Raw genomic sequence first — 21,061 nt, 5'->3', positions numbered from 1 at the left:
CTTCAGTGACCTGCACTTACTTCACCTAGTGGGATTTCCACAGTCTGGGGACACTGTTGATTACCCTGTTGTTAGCTCTTAAAGCTGCTCTGCCACCAAGTCAATGCAAATGTCAGTAGTGATAAAAACACGAAGAGCCAAAGTGTCTGTTCACCAGTACTGAATGCTAAAGAGCTCAGATGGAGAAGCTGCAATGCCTCATCGGCACAGGTGACCTCAACATATAATCATTTTTCTCATAGGTAGTGAGATGGCAGTAATCAGCTAAGCCCTGGTCAGGACAAACAATTTTTCAGCATCATTAAGTCTGCCTCTTGGAAGAGTGCTGTAGAGTGCAGCAGAGCGCTGGCTCTAACAGGACTTGGTACAAGTAACACGTGTGGTTCAACTTCTAATTAGAGGAAAGCATTCTGTGATTAAGTCTGACAGCCCTGCAATCTGGCAGGTAAGGCTGTGTTTTACATGGATATACTTTCTTTCTAATGGTAACTGTTAGATCTCCCCATTGGGCTTTGCAAACCCCACCTAAATGAAACCAATTATGGAGAGAGGGATTTAACAGCTGATCAGAGCACAACACTGGACACAAAGTGACAGAGGAAATTCACTAGGCATACTCCTATACTTTTACAGAAAGTGTCCTAGGATGCCCAGGGGTGGACACTCTGCTACCCCTTGGGAAGCCATTTATGCTTCAGCACAGTCCGAGCACAGAAGATGCAAAATGCTACCAAATCCAAATGTCATATCCGTTTAGCATGGGTAAATGTATTACATAATGTTAAATGCGATTCAGGGTCGAGCCCTTATGGGTACAGCCTGGACTCTGAGTGGGCTGCTTTTCATTGTGTCAGTAGCAAAAAAGCAGACATAAAGCACTGGGTTTAACTAGTGGCTGGGAATTCCTTTGGTGTGGGCACTGTGTCAGTTCTAGCTGAAGGGATCAAAGTGTTTGAAGGAATTTTTCAAGCCTTGACTGAAACAGGTGCCCACCAAAACCAAAAAGGTTATTCACCGCTGGGTTATTTGAGTTTTACAGAAATGGAACAGAACTGTTATCACATGTTAGGAATGGAAGAGGAGGGGAGAAAGAGGACCAGTCTCCTCTTTGATCTGGCCCCCAGGGCTGCCTCAACATGCATGTCCAACCTGAAGAGGAGAAGAGCAGCGAGAATTGCTGAGCACTAGCTAAGCAGCAGCACTCAACCCAGGGCTAGGCTTAAATGGCATGAGCGAGCACAATGTGTGTAAAACTAATACAGACACATATCACACCCCCTCCCACCAAATACATACCAACATAGTTTTCAACGTCACTGACATAGAATGTAGGTGCAGGTACAGCCAAACCCAAGCCGTCCTTCTTTGGAACTAGGATAGGCTCTGTGAATCCATTTTCTTCCAAGTACTCTGTTGTTAGTTGGCTTCCAGTCACTTTCACTACAATATCCTCCGCACTAGAAATGCAAACACAGTTTCCAGGCTAAAGTATTTCCTACCCAAATTCAACATTCATTTGATTTCTTCACTGAATAGATAAGTTTATCATTACAAGTTGCTCTCAGATGCCACTGACAACTTTGCTTTGTTTAACTGGGTGGCCCAACACCTTTGAAGCAATGCAAGACAAGGTGTATAGTTTTGTATCTTTTGGTGAAATGCTGGGATTTTTTTGGAGACAGAAGGGAGTAAAGTTTCCAAAATCCACTGGTACTCAATAGAAACTGAACGCCTCATACCCACAGTGACCATTAAAAAGCCCAGCTTGGCTCTACGATGATATCCTGTGCATTGTGCAATTGGATAGAACAGAAATCTTGGTCCTACTAAACTCAATGCAGTAAATAAATTTAAATACAAACCTTGTCATCTGAATCTTGTGTCTGATAGTTTAATACTTAGTCCTATTACACATGCAAATAGTACCTGTATTCAAACCTAGCCAAAAGCACGTTGCTTCAATAGCGAATAACTGTATATAATATATTTTCTTGTTAATCTAACAATTCTAATTCTAATACTTTTACCTGGCAAATTTAATAGACCAAATTATCCTTTCAGGTCCATGAGAAAGCCAGAAACATTTGCTAGTCACCATGGCTACAAGGGTACATGTGTGGGGCTTGGTTCTTTTCCTAGGATCTTCTGAGCAAAGTCTAACTGTCAGTAATTACTTCCCATAGGATGTTATAGGGAGTGGGTGAGGACTTGCAATGGTGATTTGGGGGATCCCCTGGGTTAATGATTGATTGTGAATACAGGGGACTGGACTTGATGACTCAGGGGGCCCCATCAGTCCTATGTCTCTATGTATATTGTTACTAACATAATTATATTTCTTTTCTTATTGTAGGCATCACCCTGACAGTTCAGTAACCAAACTTGTGCTGTCCTCAATGAAAGGTGCAAGTCCTAAGGGCCTTAGAGAATCAGGCCAAAGCCTAAAAACTAAATAACACAAACCAGCAACAATAATGAGCCTTGAAGTCTTCAGAAAATAGCTCAAAATTAGTAGCCTCACTCTAGCTGCCTTCCTAGCATCTTGTTATCATTCACACCTGCTCAAAGTGGAGGTTCAGTTGTACCATTCTGATTTAATAACATTTTATACACACTTTGAAAAGGTTTAAGTGACTGACTGAAGTGGAAGGCGGTGGAAAAAAAAAAGGCCTCTGTGAGTATATAATGAATAGTATTCCACTGAACCCTGCCTATGTCTGTGCTTGATTGCAACACTCCAGTCACATGGAAAAGAGATGCCTGAGTCAGATGGCAACATATTGATTGCATAGTAAGTGGAGCACACCAATCCTTCTGGATAAAGTTAATGTCCACAAACTCTGCCTGTAGGGGCTCAAGTAGATTTAAGCACCTAAATGGGCACATCTACGTGAGATGTTCACTGTGCAGCTGAGTAATTAGCTGTAAATGTCTCGGCACCTACATGTGTGCCCCTATTAGGCTGGAGTACACTAATTTGGAGTAAATACAAATACTCTCCTGATGCAGAGTAAAAAACTCCACAGGACTGCTTATTTAGATGATGAATGGGCTGACTGGGGCATGAGGGTGCTTCAGTGTCTAGCCTGCTGGCTAGCCCCACACTGTGCCCTTGTGCCCAGCTAACTCCTCCATAACATATCGAGCTGGGGTGAGCAGCCCTGGGCTAGCCCTGCCAGCCAGGGCTGCTCTTACCCGCCTCCTTGTGCTGCACCTGAATAAACTGCAGAGCTTACTGCTCCTGCCTGAGTTAACTGCTCCTGGGCGCATGTTCAAACAGCATGCCTAGGAGCAATAAGGTCAGCAGTTTATTCAGGCATCATAATTGAACATGTAGACGTGCCCAATGTGATCTTATTTCACCTGACTCAAGTCCCGGAAAGCTTTCAGTGCAAAAGTCAGTAGGACCTCCTGCTCTTGCCTGCTTTTTTTTAATCTTAATTTTAAAGCTACAGTGACAGCAGGCTACAAAGATAAATCTATTAATGGGTAAATGGGATTGCACTTAGATGACTAAATTTACCTAGGTGGCCTGTGGTAAATGAACAATTTCAGTAGGTGTAAGAAGCAATCAGTTATCAATGATCATTGTAAAATTTAAAAAAACTTGCGTTAAATAGTTCAATGTAAAGAATGCAACATTCACTATTATGTATTACATAAATAAACTATTCAGTGAAGGCGTTACCGCTCATTGGCAAGTAGCTAAGAAGGTTGATACAATTCAGCAGTTTTATCAAATGAAGAGTGAGCCACAACAAAAATCAGGGAATTTCAAAATCCAGCATCCAGACCACATCAGTTGAACAATATTTGTACCAATATTTTCAGGGGTATGATCAGATTGGACTCCCTGGGATTACAAGTCCCTATATGGTAACGGTGCTCTAGTTATGGGTCTAGCAAATGTTATTTTCTCCTGTATGAGTCAACCTAGGTAAGCTGGGAAATTGGTTATTTAGACAAATATAAAGATTTCTTGGGCTGGTGAACATATAATATTTATCTGGGAAATGCACTGAGAGATCCTTAGAACTGCCTTCATAGCCAGGCAGTAAACCGGCATTAATATGCCTGGGAAACACACATTTGGACTCAGTGGGGATAACCCCTTGCCTCTTGATCTACAGAAGTTACAACTCTAGAAATACCAGAGAGTAATACATGACTGCCCTCTTCTGTGTTAGTTCTGAATTACAGCTGAATATGTTACGAACAGCTGATGTTTTCCTATGATATAACCAAGAAAATGGGGGAGGGGAGCAGTGATAAAACCAATAAGCAAGCACTAAAACCGGCATGGTGGATGCCAGAACAACCCACTCCACATCCTTTAGCTTCTTAGCGTGTAGAGCACAGGACACACGAGCTGTGTGGTCCCAACCAAATTTCTTTCCTTTACTTTCTTTTTCTTTTTCCCCAGGACTTTTTTAATAGGACCTGAAGTTCCACTGATGCACCCCAATCTCAGTTGCTTATGCAGCATTTTCAGAGGGAAGGGCTTTTTGGGGAAGTATGACTGGATTTTGAAATCAGGCACACTTGAGAACAGCTTCAGGCCAGAACAAAGCAGAAACAGGTGGCATTTTACACATGCGTTATCAGATATGTGAATTTCTGAATGATGTTCTGGAATAGTTCATTTTCCCCAGCATTTGTGGGCCACATTCAGAGCCAGACCAGAGGAAGTGAGAAGTATGTCAGTTCATTCCTTAACAGGTGGCCATCATAAGCAGGCCTGGGAGGGGGATGCTAGGAGGTACAAGAGCTGGAACCAAATAGGAAAGAGATGTAGGAAGAGGTAATCATTTTAAGACCCAGGTTATATCCAGAGCAGCCTAGGTATGTCCAAGTATTAAATAATGTAGTAGTAAATGATCCAGAGTTAAAATTAATTTTTTCCTACAGCAGGGAGGGAGGGTGGTTCTATACTGCAGTCACCTAGCTCCAGATCCTGTTAGCAGTGTACCCACAGCAGCACACAACAAAACACAGTCCAACTGAAACTTTATGCATCTTCAGAGGTTTTGCAGCTCGTACAGAGCTTTGCACTGCGGCTGCTACAGTACAACAGCATCTCAGCTGGGTAGGTGAAAGCTAGCTCAGGTACATCCACACAAGTTGCAGGCACTGCAGAGCCTACAGTGTAACCATATCCAGAGATTCAAGAGGTAGACAGGTTGCCATGCACTGTGTTCCAAAGATACCAGAAATCATATGCAATGTGGTCAGGCAGATCTCACTTCCTTGGCAGATACATTTTAAGCTATACTGGGCACATCTACACATGCCCATGACTGCGCATTTGGTACTGCGCAGTCATTTAGTACCTGCTAAAGCAAAAGCAAGTATTAAATGACTGTGCAGTACTCACCAGTACTGCACAGTCCTGGCAGCGCACAAGTAATTTTCAACCCTGCTGCACAGTAGCAGCAGCGTCATGGTTAGTACCCACCGAGCTACGTCACCATAGTGATGAGCTACACAACGTAGTGTCTTGAGTAGCTGAGCCCACTACGTAAGGACAGGGTTCTTTGTCAGATGTGTAACAACCAGGGTTGGTGCCTTGGGTGGATGCCGGGCCAGCGGCGGCAGTGCCTGAGCTAACAGCAGCAGCAGCAGCTGCTGCCATTCTTACTCCTTCTAATTTGGTTCTGGAGCTGATGCCCCAGTCACCTGCTGCTCATTATGCTGCTGCTCTTTGTGCACATAAACACAAATAACATGCAGAGTGAGGCTTGAGCTCCTGTATCATCTAAGGACCAAAAGGAAAGCTAAGGAGTCGAGCCTCAGAAAAGGCACTTGGTAAAATTAAATTCTTGCCACATACTGTGAGGGCTAGACAGAAATTTGGCACCCCACAGTGCAGATGAGCAGATATTAGCTCAGGAAGGGCATTATGCTTTAAGGAGCTGGGCTACCTCTTGAGGAAGATACTAATTAGCTGAGCTCTGCCCAAGCTCACTGCAAATCTGTGAGCCTGTGAAGGAGATGAGAAGGAACCTAATGAGGAACAAGGAGCCAGGGGTGACGTTAACTAACCACAGAAAACAGTTAGACACATTGGTGCAAACAGATGTAGGTCCTCTGGAAGGGTCTAAGCCAAATTCACCTGTGGTGCAATTTATTCCTTGGTACAAATGGGGCACAGAAAGGGTGTAAGGAGTATAACTTGCATCAATCTGTTTTTCAGAGGGTGCACATAAGAGGGGGAACAAGGAGGAGAAAGGAACAGCAATTAACAGGAAACTATCATTTAAATTATAGGCTGGTGGGATGGCTTACTTTATTCCTCACATCCTCCTGCTAGATGCCTCTGCAACATCCACCTCTGCTACTTTGGCATATAAATTATGTTCAGCTTGTTCATTCAATGAATGGAAATCACAGTGGTCTACCACTTAGCCCCCTTCTACTCACTCACAGCTCAGGATCACCCTACATGTACTGCACATATTTAAGCCACCAATGAATTTGCTTTCATAAGGGCCTTTACAAAATGCTTACAGGAACAAATTAGGGTACTAAACATCTCCCAGAAATTTGTAATCAGCGTTGAGACACTTGAAAATTGTAGGAGTTGGAGTCTTCTACTTCAAAGCATTGCAGGACGCATCTACAAATGCATTTACAGCACAGTAACTTACTGCACAGTAAGTAATTTTTAGATTGGTGTCTACACATGTAGGTATTAGAGTGCAGTAACGCTGTGTGTGCACTGACTTGGGAATAAAGTTACTCCCAAGTCAGTCCACACAAACAGGGTTACTACGCAGTAAGGCGTTACTGCACAGTAACTACTTGGGAGTAAATTTGCTACCTGCATCATGCAGGTAGCAAATTTAGTCCCGAGTCAGCGTAAGTCGCCGTAGTTACTGCACAGTACAGGCGCACATTTGTAGAGGTGCGCCCATACTGCACAGTAATTTTTGGTTACTTTGCAGTAACCTAAGTTAGTGTGCAGTAACAGTGACGTATAGGTGCGCCCTCAATGTATTAGTAAGTGGTGTAACAAACTGTTTAACAAATTGTGGGAGAGTGGGCAGGGGCACAGGTTTGGGAACTCCAAAACAATCCCTGCCTAGTCTTACCCATGCTAGGAACTCCAAAATAATCCCTAGTTACTGCTGCCGCCTCTGTGTGTTCTGCCAGCCCCAGCTGTTGCTCTTAAAGCAGCAGCAGCCACCACTGCCAATTGGGACTGTTATTTAGTTCCCAGGATAGGCAAGCCATGAGTCTGCTCTTGCTACAGGTACCACTTCCCCCCACCCCTGGTTACGATACTGGTATTAATAATGTGGGAACTGAATTCCAGTCAGCCATAGTAAGCCAGACCTGGGAGGGCTCTCTCTTGATGGGGAGCAGAGGCTGTACTACATAACCTTGTAAATTCCTTCTAGACCTACTTTCTATGATTCTATGAATGTATTAGTAATGTTGGTAAGCCAAACTGAGGAAAATTATTTCTTTCCTTTTAACTGAGTGCCAAAATATGGGGCCATGTATATTGTACTCACAATTTACCTATCTCTACCACCAGCCCCACCTCCTAATCATCCTAACTAGACTTAAAGTATATCACCCTAGTTTCACAATCTTATAAAATTGCCAGTACAAAAAGTCAAAGGTGAAAACCAAAGAGTTTAATGGCTAAAAACATACAAGTAAAATGACTGGACACTGAATTAAGAAAAAAAATGCATCTATGAGATTTCTGGACAAAAAAGAAACCTCAACCTCAGCTGATTCCCCTATAAAGCAATCATTTTAGGAAAACTATTTGAAATTAAGAAGGCAAGCTCCAATAATTACACAACTCTTATATTTTTGGAGGGCACTTAAGCAACCTCAGAGGATTTTGCAAAAATAATTTGCTTCAATCGTTACTGGGAGCCACTTACAAGTACCAGAAACAAATAATCAATCTTACAAATGGTTGTAAATAGAGAGTGTAAGAAGCCCATTTTCATTTAGCGCTATTAATTACTATTAATTGGTCTTGTAGCAATGAAGGATTTGGCCATTTTCTGTTCAAGCTGAGATTAACTTCAGAAAAGTTTGCATTATTCTTGAACACAGGACATAATCAGAATGTAAATCCATGAGGTTTCTTACACAAGTATTATTCTATATCTGTTCCACTTATAAAATTTTGGGTCACACGGTGCTCTTATTTTTCCAAGGAATTGGATCCAAATAGCCATGGGGAAAAAACTGTTGTAATAGGGTTACAGCAGCATATATGGGGAGTTAAATATAAAACCATGTTCACTTCTGCCTTAAAGTCTTTAAAATGAGCTTAAAAATATGTCTTTAAAAGAAAAAAATGTTCACATAGGAAGTTCTTGTTCTTTTCATATATACCCTTATGTTATTTTCACCATAGTTACTCCTCTATTTGAGCACAAATTGTAACTAGTCATGTGCTTTACAACAACAGCACTTAATATTACTGACATAGCTGAATAACCTACCTTGGAAAAGTTCGACTTCGAAGTTCCTTTATAAAGACTTGACTTCCATTTTGTACGGGTTTGACCTCTGTAGTCTGCCCAGTGTCATGCTTATGCCAATTTCTTTTCTTTTTCACTGAAAAACAGCAAATTGGACAGCCCCATATGCTAAGCAGGAGATCGTTATTAAGCCATTCTGCAGAGAGAAAATCTTAAGAGCACTTTTTGTGCAAACAGAGGAAAGGGAACCCCCACTAAGCAGCATTGTTAATTTTAATATTGTTTTTGATTCACCATTTGACAATTACACTGTAGCCTGAAGATGTATTACGTACTGAACAGTGTTCATTTTGTAACATAAGGGCAACCAGACGGATAATTACTGAGCTGTACAGCTATCAGAAGCTTTATGCAAACACAGGCTCTGGATAACGTTTTACACTTGCCAGACAACACACTTAATCTTTATTGTAAACCTCCTAAAAAGCTACTCTTCTGCTGTCTCAATTTGCAGCATAGATCATTGTGAACATACTCTATGGATCTGACTGAGAAAAAAGGGCAGATTTGCCACTGACTTCAGTGGCATTTGGATCAGACACAAAATACAAAATATGTGATTCTAGTAAGTCTACTCTCTATGTTGAGGATAAAAAAACATTCCTGCATATCTCAGCCAATTTTTGGAACTACGTTTAATACTAGGTTTTGAAATGCAAGCTAAACTTGTACTGAGTTGACCCACCTAAGCCAAATGCCCCTGAGCTGCACTCTCAGTGTATGATAGATATTTGGGCAAGCCAATCAAGCAGAACCACTTTGGTTTCTAATATTCATCAGCACTGGTCCCTGTTGGTAGTCCAACTTTTTGATTCTCTTTGGTTTTCATTGTTGTAATAAATTATTTACATCAGAATTAGAATTTCACATCATTGTAAGCTCTATGACCTCCAGTTTTTCCAGTGTCACTAATCTTATTTTTTAGCCTTGTTCCAGGGTGCATCAAAGGGTGGGCAAGCTAGGGAGCAGAAAGTACGAAATCTGAGTTCACCCAGCACTCAATAGGAACCAAACCTTTTTTTGTCTTAATGTTCCAAACAGATTTTCAGGGAATTTCCATATTCCTCTGATACCACAACTGGACAAACATCCCTCCCACTTCCCTTCTGCATTCATATACACTTACTCACACCCCCTGTCATTGACTACCAAAAGAGCTGAGTGGCTCCCACTTTACCTTCCTGGGACCTGGCAAAGTCAACTCTTTTGCTGGCCATGACTGTGAACATAACTACCAAAGAATCCACCCCAGGTTTTGCACAATGCACAATGGTTTTATTAGTTCCATGCAGCTCTCCAGCCTAGCTGGATATATTCATTAAAGCTGCTAGTTCTTTATCTTAATGACTCTCAGGCTTAGTGTATTAATTCAATGTTCCTAGTAACAAAGGAAATACTCTCAACATGAACACCAGTCCTTACCTCTTTCTTTCCCCATAACCCCCAACTCCAATAAAGCTCATCTCCCTACCAACCAACTCAGTTTCCTCAGTTTTTCTAGTTAAACATGATAAGAGTGTAAGGGATGTTATCATATTCTCCTGTTCCTTCAGTTATTTTACCTCAAACAGCATGACTGTGTGGAAAGACCAATGAAGCAGTGAACTGTAATATTCACAACAAATCTTTTACATAAGCTCAGTCCAAAATAACTGCCGTTCAGTTCAGGGGGATACTTTCTCAGGTACAGGGCAGGTGGACATTGAATTCTCACTGCTAATCAATAGATGCCTAATTCAAAATATCCCCTGAGATGCTTGCTCATACACTGCAGAAGTTCAACGGGAATTATGCAACAGAGAAGGGTGATATTTGGTCCATTCTCAACCAGTTTCTTTATTATATGTTTGTACTGTGTGGACCACAATGACAGATATTTGACTCTGGGTGCAGGTGCAATACATATATAAGATATGCTATAAATCAATAAGAACAACAAACTCTAGGGCTGGCCTTACACATCAGATTTTTGGGGATGAATGCAATACTTTTTGCAAACCTTTTCTGAAAAATTCTGAATTTTCAAACATTTCTACCACCTGAGTATAAAACTGGCCAGGATGGGGGAAAAAGCAAGTGGTATTCATGAAAAATTTGGGGGATTATTTTTTTTAATTAGTTCCCACTTACCTCTCAAACTGAATACACTGCCTGGACTCAAACGCATATATTTATATGCATATATTGAGAAAAACTATGTCTATAAGCTCTTGTTTGTTATATATTTGTTAATATTATTTTAAAAATACTTTGAGTCTGATTCCCCTTTTGTATATATCCATGCAATTCCACAGGCTTGACTGGTATTCCTCCCAGTTTTCAGCAGCCTAAGGGACTGAGGTCAGGCAACATGTTTTACATCTTTCTATGAAACTGAGTCAAGACTGCCTAAACAGAGCTTTGCTGTTTTACTTATATGACATCAGAAATATTTGTGTGAATATGTATAATTCTTCCCCAGTAGAAGTCTCTATAAATTTCATTATAGCAAAATTACTTTAAATGTCATATGAAAGGAAGTAATTTTCTGGAATAGTAGTCACCAAGCTACACTAGTAAAGTGAAAAATGTAAAAAGAGAAAAATGATTTTTAAATTTGACATCTGGAAAACATACATTGTGGAAAGCATGCATCAGAAATATACATTTAAAATCTGTAGAAGTCGCACAAGACAGAAAGCTTTTTCTGCTTCTTTTTCCTGGTCCTACAAGAATGAAGTCTTGGCAGTATTTTATAGGATCTGGAACAACACTTACTTGCTTAATACAGAATTGGTATTGCTTGATAAGTTAATTAGTTTAAAATATACTGTACCAGTTAAAAAACAAATTAAACTGATCACCTCAGAGAAGTTCCATTACAGAAGTACAGTATAAGTAGACCAAGCTGCATAGAACTACTTGACAGGAGAACTATTACCACAAGGTCAGTTCCTGATTTCGCTTAAGGTCCCTTATTTTTTGAGTTTCTTCCATTACACAGGGTTACTCCTTTACCGTTTGCCTTTTTGCTATGATATTTAACCCTTTTGTTATAAATATTTTTTTCTTTTTAACCATCAAAACCTGTTGGATATCCTGAGAACCTGTGGCATACAGATTCAACAAATTCGAAGTATGATATTCCACGCTCATTCCACACTCAGGGCACTTGTACACGTGATGATCATCACCATGTACAAGTGACAAAATTTCCTTTGTGTGTCTTAATAGCATCACGCATTATATGTGCATCAGGTTTGGGGGTTTCAAATGAGTTTGCAACATTGCAAACTAAACTACATCCCCATGTAGTTTAGTTTGGAACATTGCTACTTGTAACCTTGCAGCTTTAATCTGACAGTTTACTCCCCTCACTGCGGGAAAGTGTGGCAGGCTCCACCAAAAAAAGGATTGGGCTCCTCGCCGCTACTCCCTTCAGCAGGCCACTGGGGCAGTGCAGAGAGGTGGCAGGAGGGCAGCTGGGTGTGCTGGCAGCTGGAGAAGGCAGTGGGATGGTACACAGGATATTGGAAGTCCGGGTGGTCTCAGGAAAGAGTTGGATCCAGTTGGGTGCTGCCTCTGAGATGGGACAGCACCCAGCCTGCTAGCAACCAGCCCAGGCAGCCCCAGGAGTTGCCACCATCAGGGAGCGAAGGACTGGGGCTCCCTGCAGCTCAGGGGCAACTCGGTCCACTGGCAGCTTGCCCCCTGGCCGTAGGCAGGTTCCTGCTCCACCAAAAAAAAAAAAAAAAGAGGATTGGGCCCGTCACCGTAACCTGATAGAAAAACTGAAATGGTTTAGTCCTCAGGTTTCTATTCTATGTCCCACTATTTCAATTCAGGGGGCATAAAACAAAACCATGGGGAATAAGCCCCTGTCATGTGTACAAGTGCCTTTAGGTTTCAGCTCTTTTGCACGTCTTTATTATGTCAGTCTACTCTAATAACTGATTCTATGAAGATATGATATTCTCTGTATCTTTGAGAAAACATTTATGCTGTTGTATATTTTTAGCAGGACTGTAAAAATACATGGTTTATAAGACTATACAAGTCGGGATGTTTTGGAAACACCACCTTTTTACTGTAAAAATAGCTATTATCTATAAAAGGCAGGGTTTTTTTTTTTCAAGCAATGAACAAGGAAGAGCCTAGATAAAACATTAAAGTCAGCTGCTATTTCTAGTCTATTTGTCATAATCAGTATATTACACTAGTATTCTTCTTATTGTAAGAGTCATTGCTTGAGTTGTAAGATTATGCACCTATGCTTGTTATATAATTTATACCTAGATCCTGATTATGGACTGTAGCATCTTTATCTGTTTTTTTCACTCTGAAAATGAGGTGCCTTTCCTCATTTATAATTCAAACCAAAGTCAAAGTAATAAAAACATCAAATGTGTTTGAAAGTTTCACAAGAGTTTCATTCAGAGTCAAGAAAACATGCTTTATCCTCCTCTACAGTGGGTCAACATTGGCCTTAAAATATCTTCGTACCCTGCTTTTTCAAGTAAGTCATTTTGTTGCTAAATTATTCAGTCCAAAGATGATTTGCAGTTATGTGTTAGGCATATGCTTTCTACTATAGTCAGAAATTTTCCAACACAAGTCTTTCTCCCATTAGAAATGCAGAGTCATCAGAATCAGAGCATTTTATAGGAACATGCTGATATCACTGAAGCTTCCAAAGGAAGTGGCAAAATTCCTGGCTTTCCAGCATGTACTCAGCTCATAGGCTGATTACAGAGATGAGTACCAGAGAACTCCAGCTTGAGCTGAGACTCTGAGGACTTCCAATCTGCCTGCCATCCAGGAAGCCCTGCCTTGAGCTGTGAGGGCTTCAGACCCCAGCCTTCTTGAGAGGTGAGCAGCCTGGCTCCGAGGAGTTCAGGGAGCCCAGTCAGCTGCATTTTGGAAAAGGTAAAACAGAATGTTGTTTTGAAACTTCAGAATTAAAATATCAGATTTCTAAGGAAATGTGTGTGTATTTGAACCAAGGGCATAATTTGGGAATTAATTAATTAATGTTGGCATTTCCACAGTATGGGAATCCTAGATTTGGGCTAGCTCCATTTGTCACTGACAATTTGAGAACCAAGAACATCAGATTTCCAACCCACCTGCAGGCAGATGAGAGTAGTATTTTCCCCTTGATCTTCTTAATTGTAGTTTGTTGCATAATAGTTAGACTGTCACTTTGCCACATATTTATAATAAATAATGTCTAAATGAAGCATTTAATTTCACAGTGATTTTTTACCTTTCCAGCCTAGATAGAAGTTCTGAATTAATTTGCCCAAAGTAAAAAGATCCTGCAGTTCTCAATCAAATAGGAACTCCCACTGACATCAGCTATATTTTTAAAACAGTGGGAGTTTTGCCTGAGAAAGAACTGCAGGAATTGTTCTTCTCAATGCACCCTACTATTTTAACTGTTCCACCGTTAACAAATAACTGCATGTCCAAGACCAGCATAATATATTATTCCTTATTCTTCCTATCGGAAGATAATTACTCAAAAACAGCATATTAGAACTAGAACATATTAGATTTGCTGCTGGTCACACAACGTTCCTGTGGTTAGGCTAAACAGGAAAATGAATTCAGATATCCAAAATCCCAGGCTACATTCCCATGTTACCCCAACTGTGTTTAAAATTCCAATTTTAATTAGCAAAAAATATATCAGTGTTGAGAATTCACCCTGGCCTTTAATATGCAGTATCTACCTGAGTGTGGAGGAGTCAAACAGGTGTACTTACAGGTAGACTTCCCATGAGTTTTCTCACAGTTTGGACAATGGTAGATGTCAATATCTGGCGCCTCGTCTTCTTCTACGCCAACACAGCTGGAATATTTAAAAACAAACCTTAGATCATCCTCAGTCTAGCTCCCAACACACAAAAAGATGAGAGGAATACAAAGTAATCAGTGTATTAATTGCCAAGGGCCATACTAAGGCAGCACATTATGCATGCCTTTGACACAATGATCCCCAACCTGTGGCTGACGAGCAACATTGTTGCTCAACAGATTCTCTGGCATTGCTTGCAGCCTTGGAAAACGTGGCTTCCCATTAAACATGTTTCTTCCATTTGCAAGGAGAGCAAAGTAAGATGCTGCCTGCAGCACATTACTTGTTCAGTATTGCTGCCCCTGGGCCAGAGAAGGTTGGGGACCACTGAGCTGCCTAGTACTACAGACTATGTTCTTTACATAGTGATGAAAGGAGGTGTCACCCAGAAGCTTGTTTGCAAGTTCAGTAGGAACCTCCCATAAAATTTGATAGAGACTCTAATTGAAAATCCCTGTTTTCATCTACAAAAATTGTTTTACCTGGCTGGGACTGATGATTAGTGGAATGGTGGGAAATCCATATGAGGACAAACTAAAGAAGTTAGCCCTATTCACTTTAAAAAAAGAGATGCTTGAGGGAGAACATAAAGAGGGTTTACAAAATACTAAATGAAGAAGAGAAAGTGAATAGGGATTTATTTACTCTCTCTCACAAAAGAAGAAGTCATAAAATGAAACTAGTAAGTTTAAAATTAACAAAAGGAAGCTCTTTTTCACACAGTGAGTGCAACGTTTATTACACAATTGCCCAGTTAACTGCGCAGTAAATGTCTCAGTGTCTACACGTGCACCTCTGTTAGGGTACACAAAACTACTAAACTCCACATCAGGTTAAGACTTGTAAATATAAGTCCTAAACTGCTGTGGAGTTTTTTCATGTGCAGGAGTGCACATGTAGGTGCTGCCCCAGCTAGCTGGGGCATAGGGTACTTTAGTGTAGGGTTAGCTTGCAGGCAGCCCCCAACCCTGTGCCCCAGCTAGTCACTTCACAGCATGTGAAGCCCCATTGGAACAGTCCTGGGCTGGCTGCTCCAGTGGGGCTCCATGTGCTGCAGAGCAGCTGGCTGAGACACAAGGTTGCTTCAGTGGGGTGCTAGCCACACCCATGCACTGAAACACCCTTGTGCCTCACCCAGCCTCTCTGCAATATGTGGAGTATGTGGAGCCCCGTCGGAGCAGCTCTGGGCAATATGCACCAGAGTTATTTCTCCTCGGTGCACATTCATGCAATACACTCAGGAGCAAAAAACTCTGGAGCAATAAGCTCCAGAGTTTATTCGTGCACATTGATCACATATATAGAAGTGCCCAGCATGACATTAAAGAGTGGAACTCACTGCCACCAGATGTGGTGGAAGCTGACAGTTTAGGCACATTCAAAAAGTGGTTGGACAAATTCTTGGAGGAAAGGGGCATCAGTTGTTATTGAGCATGGGAGTTAAGGGGACAGCCTCTGAATTAGAACCTCATAGACCTTAAAAGCTGGAGGCTGCAAGTGAAAAAGGAACAATGGGAGAAAGCCCTGCTCATACTCAGTTCACTCTCCCCTTCAACATCCACTCTCTGCTACTGTGTGACACAGGAGACTGTGCAAGACGGACCTATGGTCTGACCCAGTAAATGGAAGTTCTTATGTTTTTATGTTCCGTCTTTCCATCTAGAACAGTGATGCTCAACTTTCTGGCCCCTCAGGCTGGATGAACAGAGCTCAGTCTGTCAATGGGCCAGATCCTGTCAGTAAACCCAATCCAGCATTCAGGGTGGTAAGGTGGGGCCCCATCTGGCCACATGGGGGGGAGGGAAAAGGGAGCATGGCCTGGCCCCAACCCAGGTGCATGGGGGACAAGAGGCATGGCCCAATCCCCACCCAGCAATGCAGGGCATAAAATTTTGGCAGAGAGGAGCGGTGACAGTATTTCTTGACACTGCTCCCATGTCACCAAATTTCCCAATCCATGGGGAGCCATGCAAGCCAGATGCCATGGCTCCATGGGCCAGGGGTTAAGCACCCCTGCTCTAGAACATCAGCTCAGACCACAGCTGAATTAACAAACATATCTTGATCCAGGTGCTTATGAACAGCTGTTCAACAATGGCAAGATATGCAGCATGCAAAACTTCAATAGGCTTCATCTCTATTACCATACCATATCAAGAGGAGGAAAAGGCGACAGGAGAGCTCACAGCCCTTTCGGCTGCCAAGAAGATAGGCTGTATCGCGGCAGCTGCTTAGAACACCCACTGAGATTATTTTGGATGTCACAACATATGTAACAATACAGTGCAGCCTGCGGGCACGCTGTGTGAATGCCACGCAATGGCAGAACACAGCACTAGGGAAAAACAAAACTAAATTGCAAAGAAATTAAGTACGCATGATAAGAAGTTTTCGTACAGTCAGTCATGAGCAGGCAGCCAAAGATCAAAATCCAGAATGGCAATGTTTTTTCACAAGAAACAAAGGCAAGCAGGATTTTGTCGATGCCTGTTCTGCCTGAAACACCACAGATTGTGTAAAGCAGATCTGCAGCACAGAGAAGAGCTCTTCAGACTTCCTATGGAAGGCAGGAAGCTGTCGGATCCATGCCTCCATTCTTGCTTCTGAGGAGCTGTGTCTCACACAGGACCCAAATGTAGTGCACAGCTACATTTACCTTGATCCCCTGGGCTTTCCTGAGGGTTTCTCTACTTTAACACTAAGGTCCTCATAGAACTGTTATGACAGCGGGGGTTGCCAGACCCTCCAATATACCCCCATATTAGAAGAAAAGGGTTGGGCTAGATCTATAGGAACCCTCAGCTGCACATTTAGGTTGGCTTTTTCACCCCCTCTGCAGAGCTCCAGAGGTGTAAAGCTGGCTCTAGCATGGGTTAGAACATGATCCATCATCTTTAGCTGCCTATTAATAAGGCTGAGAGCATTCCTGAACCACAAAAATGAGCATGTTGCTCTATTCTGAAAATGGCTATGGGAATGCATCACAGTGCTATTTCTGTCAATCACATTATGCTTTCCCCAAACATCCTTAGCTGTCCAGTACTAACATGGGTTGTGTTCTTACATGTGTTTCAGGCAGGAAGAAATTCTTATTGAAATCTAGATGAAGAAATATTTTACTTTCAAAATGCACTAAAGCCTTAACCACACTGGCATTTGCAATACCATTTTTGAAACCATTTTTGAAACAGTTATAACATTATGTGCATCTGTTTCTACTGTACTGACAAACCATGAAATTGCCTTGTTAGAAAAGCCTTTCTAAAAGGGATGTTCCATAACCTGGTTTCCCCAAGTATGGCTAAGACACTGAAATCAAATGAACTACATCCTCTTAGAAAATGCTGCCAAGGACTTCATCAGAAATCTGAATGATTTATCTATGCAGTTGTAACTACCTGTAGTATAGATAGATCCCGATTCAGAGTTAAACAGTAGAAGCTCATCAGGCCCTACAACCAGAATCATGGACACGATACTCTTCTCCTAAAGGAGCCCATAGTATTGTCAATAACAGCAGTTCTCAAAGGGCTGTAATGGTACAAGCAAGGGAAGTTCACTAGGGCAAAGTAGATTCCACTGTGTTAGCCTGTACCTTTGATGGTTAACTTGTACTGCTAACAGCATTTGGCACCATAGGTAACAAAGAGCTTTTAACTCATCCATAAAAGAATGGATCTGGATGAATCTTTTTGCATTAGTGTATTACTTAAATAAATACAAAGTAGGCGACTTGACTAAAATCATTGACGTGAAAATCTAAAGAAAACGTTTTAGACTAGAAAATTCGCACAACAATCCAGGGCCCTTAGGTAAAGAATTATAGAGGTGGTAAAATACCAGATTAAGTATTAGAGAATTTAAACAAACCAACCAGATTATCACAAGTATAACCATGTCTCCAAAATGCTGCATCAGCTATTTATGCCACTGTATTGTACTTGTCAAGCTTAGTAAAGGTATGGATTAGGCTTTACACTGGAGCTTTGAAAAAATCTATATTTAGCTAAGCTAAGCAGCTGAGACTCTTGGGCACTAGTAACATCTCTATAGGAAAAAGTATGAAACCATACAAAGACTGGGGTGAAGGACTGAGTGTGTGGAGGGTTTAACTGGCTCATATGGCAAGAAAAATTATGTAACCAAAATAAAAAGGGAAAATGAGAATAAAAGCCAACAAACAGGCTTCATAGTCATAGTGACCCCATCAAAATAGGATTCTAGGGGAGTTATAACATGAGCTTTCTATCAGGGCCACCCACTGGTTCTGACTAGACCTAGCTTCTTCACCTGCAGCACAATGTCTGAATCTGGGTTGCCTATTTATATTCACTAAGGACCAGCGTCTGCCTCCCCATTACATAGAGAAGAACTCGTCTCCAAAAGTAGCTCTACTAATGAGTAAGGGTGGCAGAGTGTGATGCTGCAAGTCCACTATTCTGACAGGTAGCACAAGGGGGAAACACCTTATCTTCCATGTGTTTCCACTGATGGGCAACAGGACTACTCATACTGGAAGATCGTAGTCCATATGAAAAAAGTGTTCACACATGCCCTCCCACTACAACGACACACAGACACTTCTGCTCCCTAAGACCTGGAAAGGCAATGATCAACTCTCTTACCAGAGCTGCTAATCAATAGCACTGATTTATTTCCTGACACCTGATTTTTACTATAAAGAACCTGATTGTGGAAATGAGAAACCCATGTAGTTTTCAAAACTTATGCACAATTAATACAGGCCCATGGATGTGTTCTTTGCATCATTTCCAATCTTATTTTTCTCTAGAATAATTCAAATTGTAAAAAGTTTCTCCAGCTAAAGTATTCCTAAAAAGAGCCTGGATAGCACAAGTTGGCACCCTATGTGTAGCATCTGTTTATTTAATAAAAATTGCTCTTTCTGTCCCTCTCTACTTCATTTTCAGGGTAAACAGGTCATTACTTGAGTCAAATGTCAACAGAGGTGGGAATGGATGATGGCAAAAGTGTAGGGTGGCCATCACAGAGGACTTTCCGGTTTTCTGCTACTCTGTCCTCTATTGATATGAAACCCAATGCCTTTATGACATAAAAGCATCTGGTTTCATATCAACAGAGGACACAGGACAACCGGACTGTCCTGTATGATGGCCACCCTACCAAAGTGCCATCATGATTCTTTCACTCTACAACCTGGACATACTACCATCACTGCCACAATAACTGATGTGGTCTCAAAACTGCTTTTGAGTTATTAAGCACATCAAACAAGCATGAGCTGAAGTCATACAGAAGAGGTTCTGCAAAGCAACTGCCAAGCCAGCATTGAAAGAGAGCTTACAGAAGCTGAGTCCAAGCCGTAAACAGCAGGCCTGTGCAAATAGGGAAGTATTCAAATTCGGCTGATTTGGAGAACAGTGATTCAATTTGGTGATTCAAATCATTGTCCACATTTGATTCAGCTGAATCAGAAAAGGAGATCTGGTGCTGATTCAGCGCTGATTTAGAGATTCAGATCGGCCGGGGAGAGGCAGGCACAGCCAGCTGGTTGCAGGTTCTCCCGCGACTCCTCTGGCTGTGCCTGCCTCTCTCCCTGGGTGGTGGGAACTGTGGGAGAAGCCCCCATGGCTGCCCTGCTTGGCCCCAGCTTAGTACCGGCACTTAAAAAAAAACCAAACAAGCCCCGCACTCACCAGTTGCAGCAACGGTGATCGTCCATCCCCTGCCCCTGCTTTGCACCCATGCGGTGAGTGTCACATCATGCAGTTGTAACGTGGCTCGGCAGGGCACCACGTGCTGTCTAGGAGCTGGGGCGGCTCCACCTGTCACCTGGAGCCCAGCAGTGCTCAGCCCCAGCAGCTCCAGCTCCCAGACAGCGTGCACCACCTTGCCAAGCCACACTGCACCCGTGCTACGGGAAGGCTGCCACATGGGTGCCAAGTGGGGGGTTCATCCCTGCTGCCCCCCACTGGGCCACATTGCATGGGAGGGGGTGCCAAGTGGGGAGTTGATCCCTGCTGCCCCCCACTGCCACCCACTGTATGGGGGGGGGGGCGCTCTGCCACAAGCTCCCAGAGGCCCTGATCCCCACTGCCAGAGCTGGTGAGTGCGGGACTTCTTTTTTATTTTTTAAAGTGCTGGGAGGCTGGACCGGGCAGGGGATGGGGCCAAGCAGGGAAGCCATGGGGGTTACTCCCACAGCTCTTCCAGCTGTGCCTGCCTCTTCCCCAGTGGGGAGAGCTGAAGGGGCTATGCCCTGCTGCTGCTAGCCCAACCGGTGTGTGGCGGCAGGGCGCGATGCAAGCACGGCTCACTCCAGGGGGCAGCAGGGCATAGTCCCTGCTCCCAGTGCTGCCACGCCTGCGTCAGCACTGGAAGTGGGGTCACTGCCCTGCAATCACTTGCCAACCAGCATGGAGGGTGTGGGATGCGAGCACAGCAGCGTTAGGAGCGGGGGCTATGCCCTGCTGCTGCTTGCCTTCTTCCACCCAGAGTGAGCCACGCCTGCATCCTGCCCTCCCCCCACTGCTGGGCAAATGGTAGCAGGGCAGTCCCCACTCTCAGCACTGCTGCGCCCACATCCTGTGCCCCTCCACCCCCCTCCCTGAGTAACGTGCCCCTCCACCCTGACTGGGCAGCTTGTCCCAGGCCCAATCCCTCCCTCCCCCACACCCTTTCCCTCCTCTCCCCTCTCCCCCAACCCCAACAGACTTACCAGCTGGAG

At 42.8% G+C, this 21,061-nt stretch overlaps 1 protein-coding gene across 2 annotated transcripts in view; it reads right to left on the bottom strand.

Moving 5' to 3' along the window:
* Positions 1-21,061, bottom strand: part of PHF2 (PHD finger protein 2) — a 170,051-nt gene that overhangs the window by 53,665 nt on the left and 95,325 nt on the right. For both annotated transcript variants that reach the window (XM_014596567.3, XM_014596569.3), the window contains exons 2-4: positions 14,261-14,346; positions 8,475-8,589; positions 1,297-1,457 (exon numbers count right to left, since the gene is read on the bottom strand). In XM_014596567.3, the coding sequence (XP_014452053.2) occupies positions 1,297-1,457; positions 8,475-8,589; positions 14,261-14,346 (362 nt within the window). The remainder of the gene's footprint in view (positions 1-1,296; positions 1,458-8,474; positions 8,590-14,260; positions 14,347-21,061) is intronic.

The sequence above is a fragment of the Alligator mississippiensis genome, chromosome 12 (genome assembly GCF_030867095.1).
Source record: "Alligator mississippiensis isolate rAllMis1 chromosome 12, rAllMis1, whole genome shotgun sequence".
Classification (NCBI taxonomy): Eukaryota; Metazoa; Chordata; order Crocodylia; family Alligatoridae; genus Alligator; species Alligator mississippiensis.
This window is presented reverse-complemented; position numbering and strand designations above follow the sequence as displayed.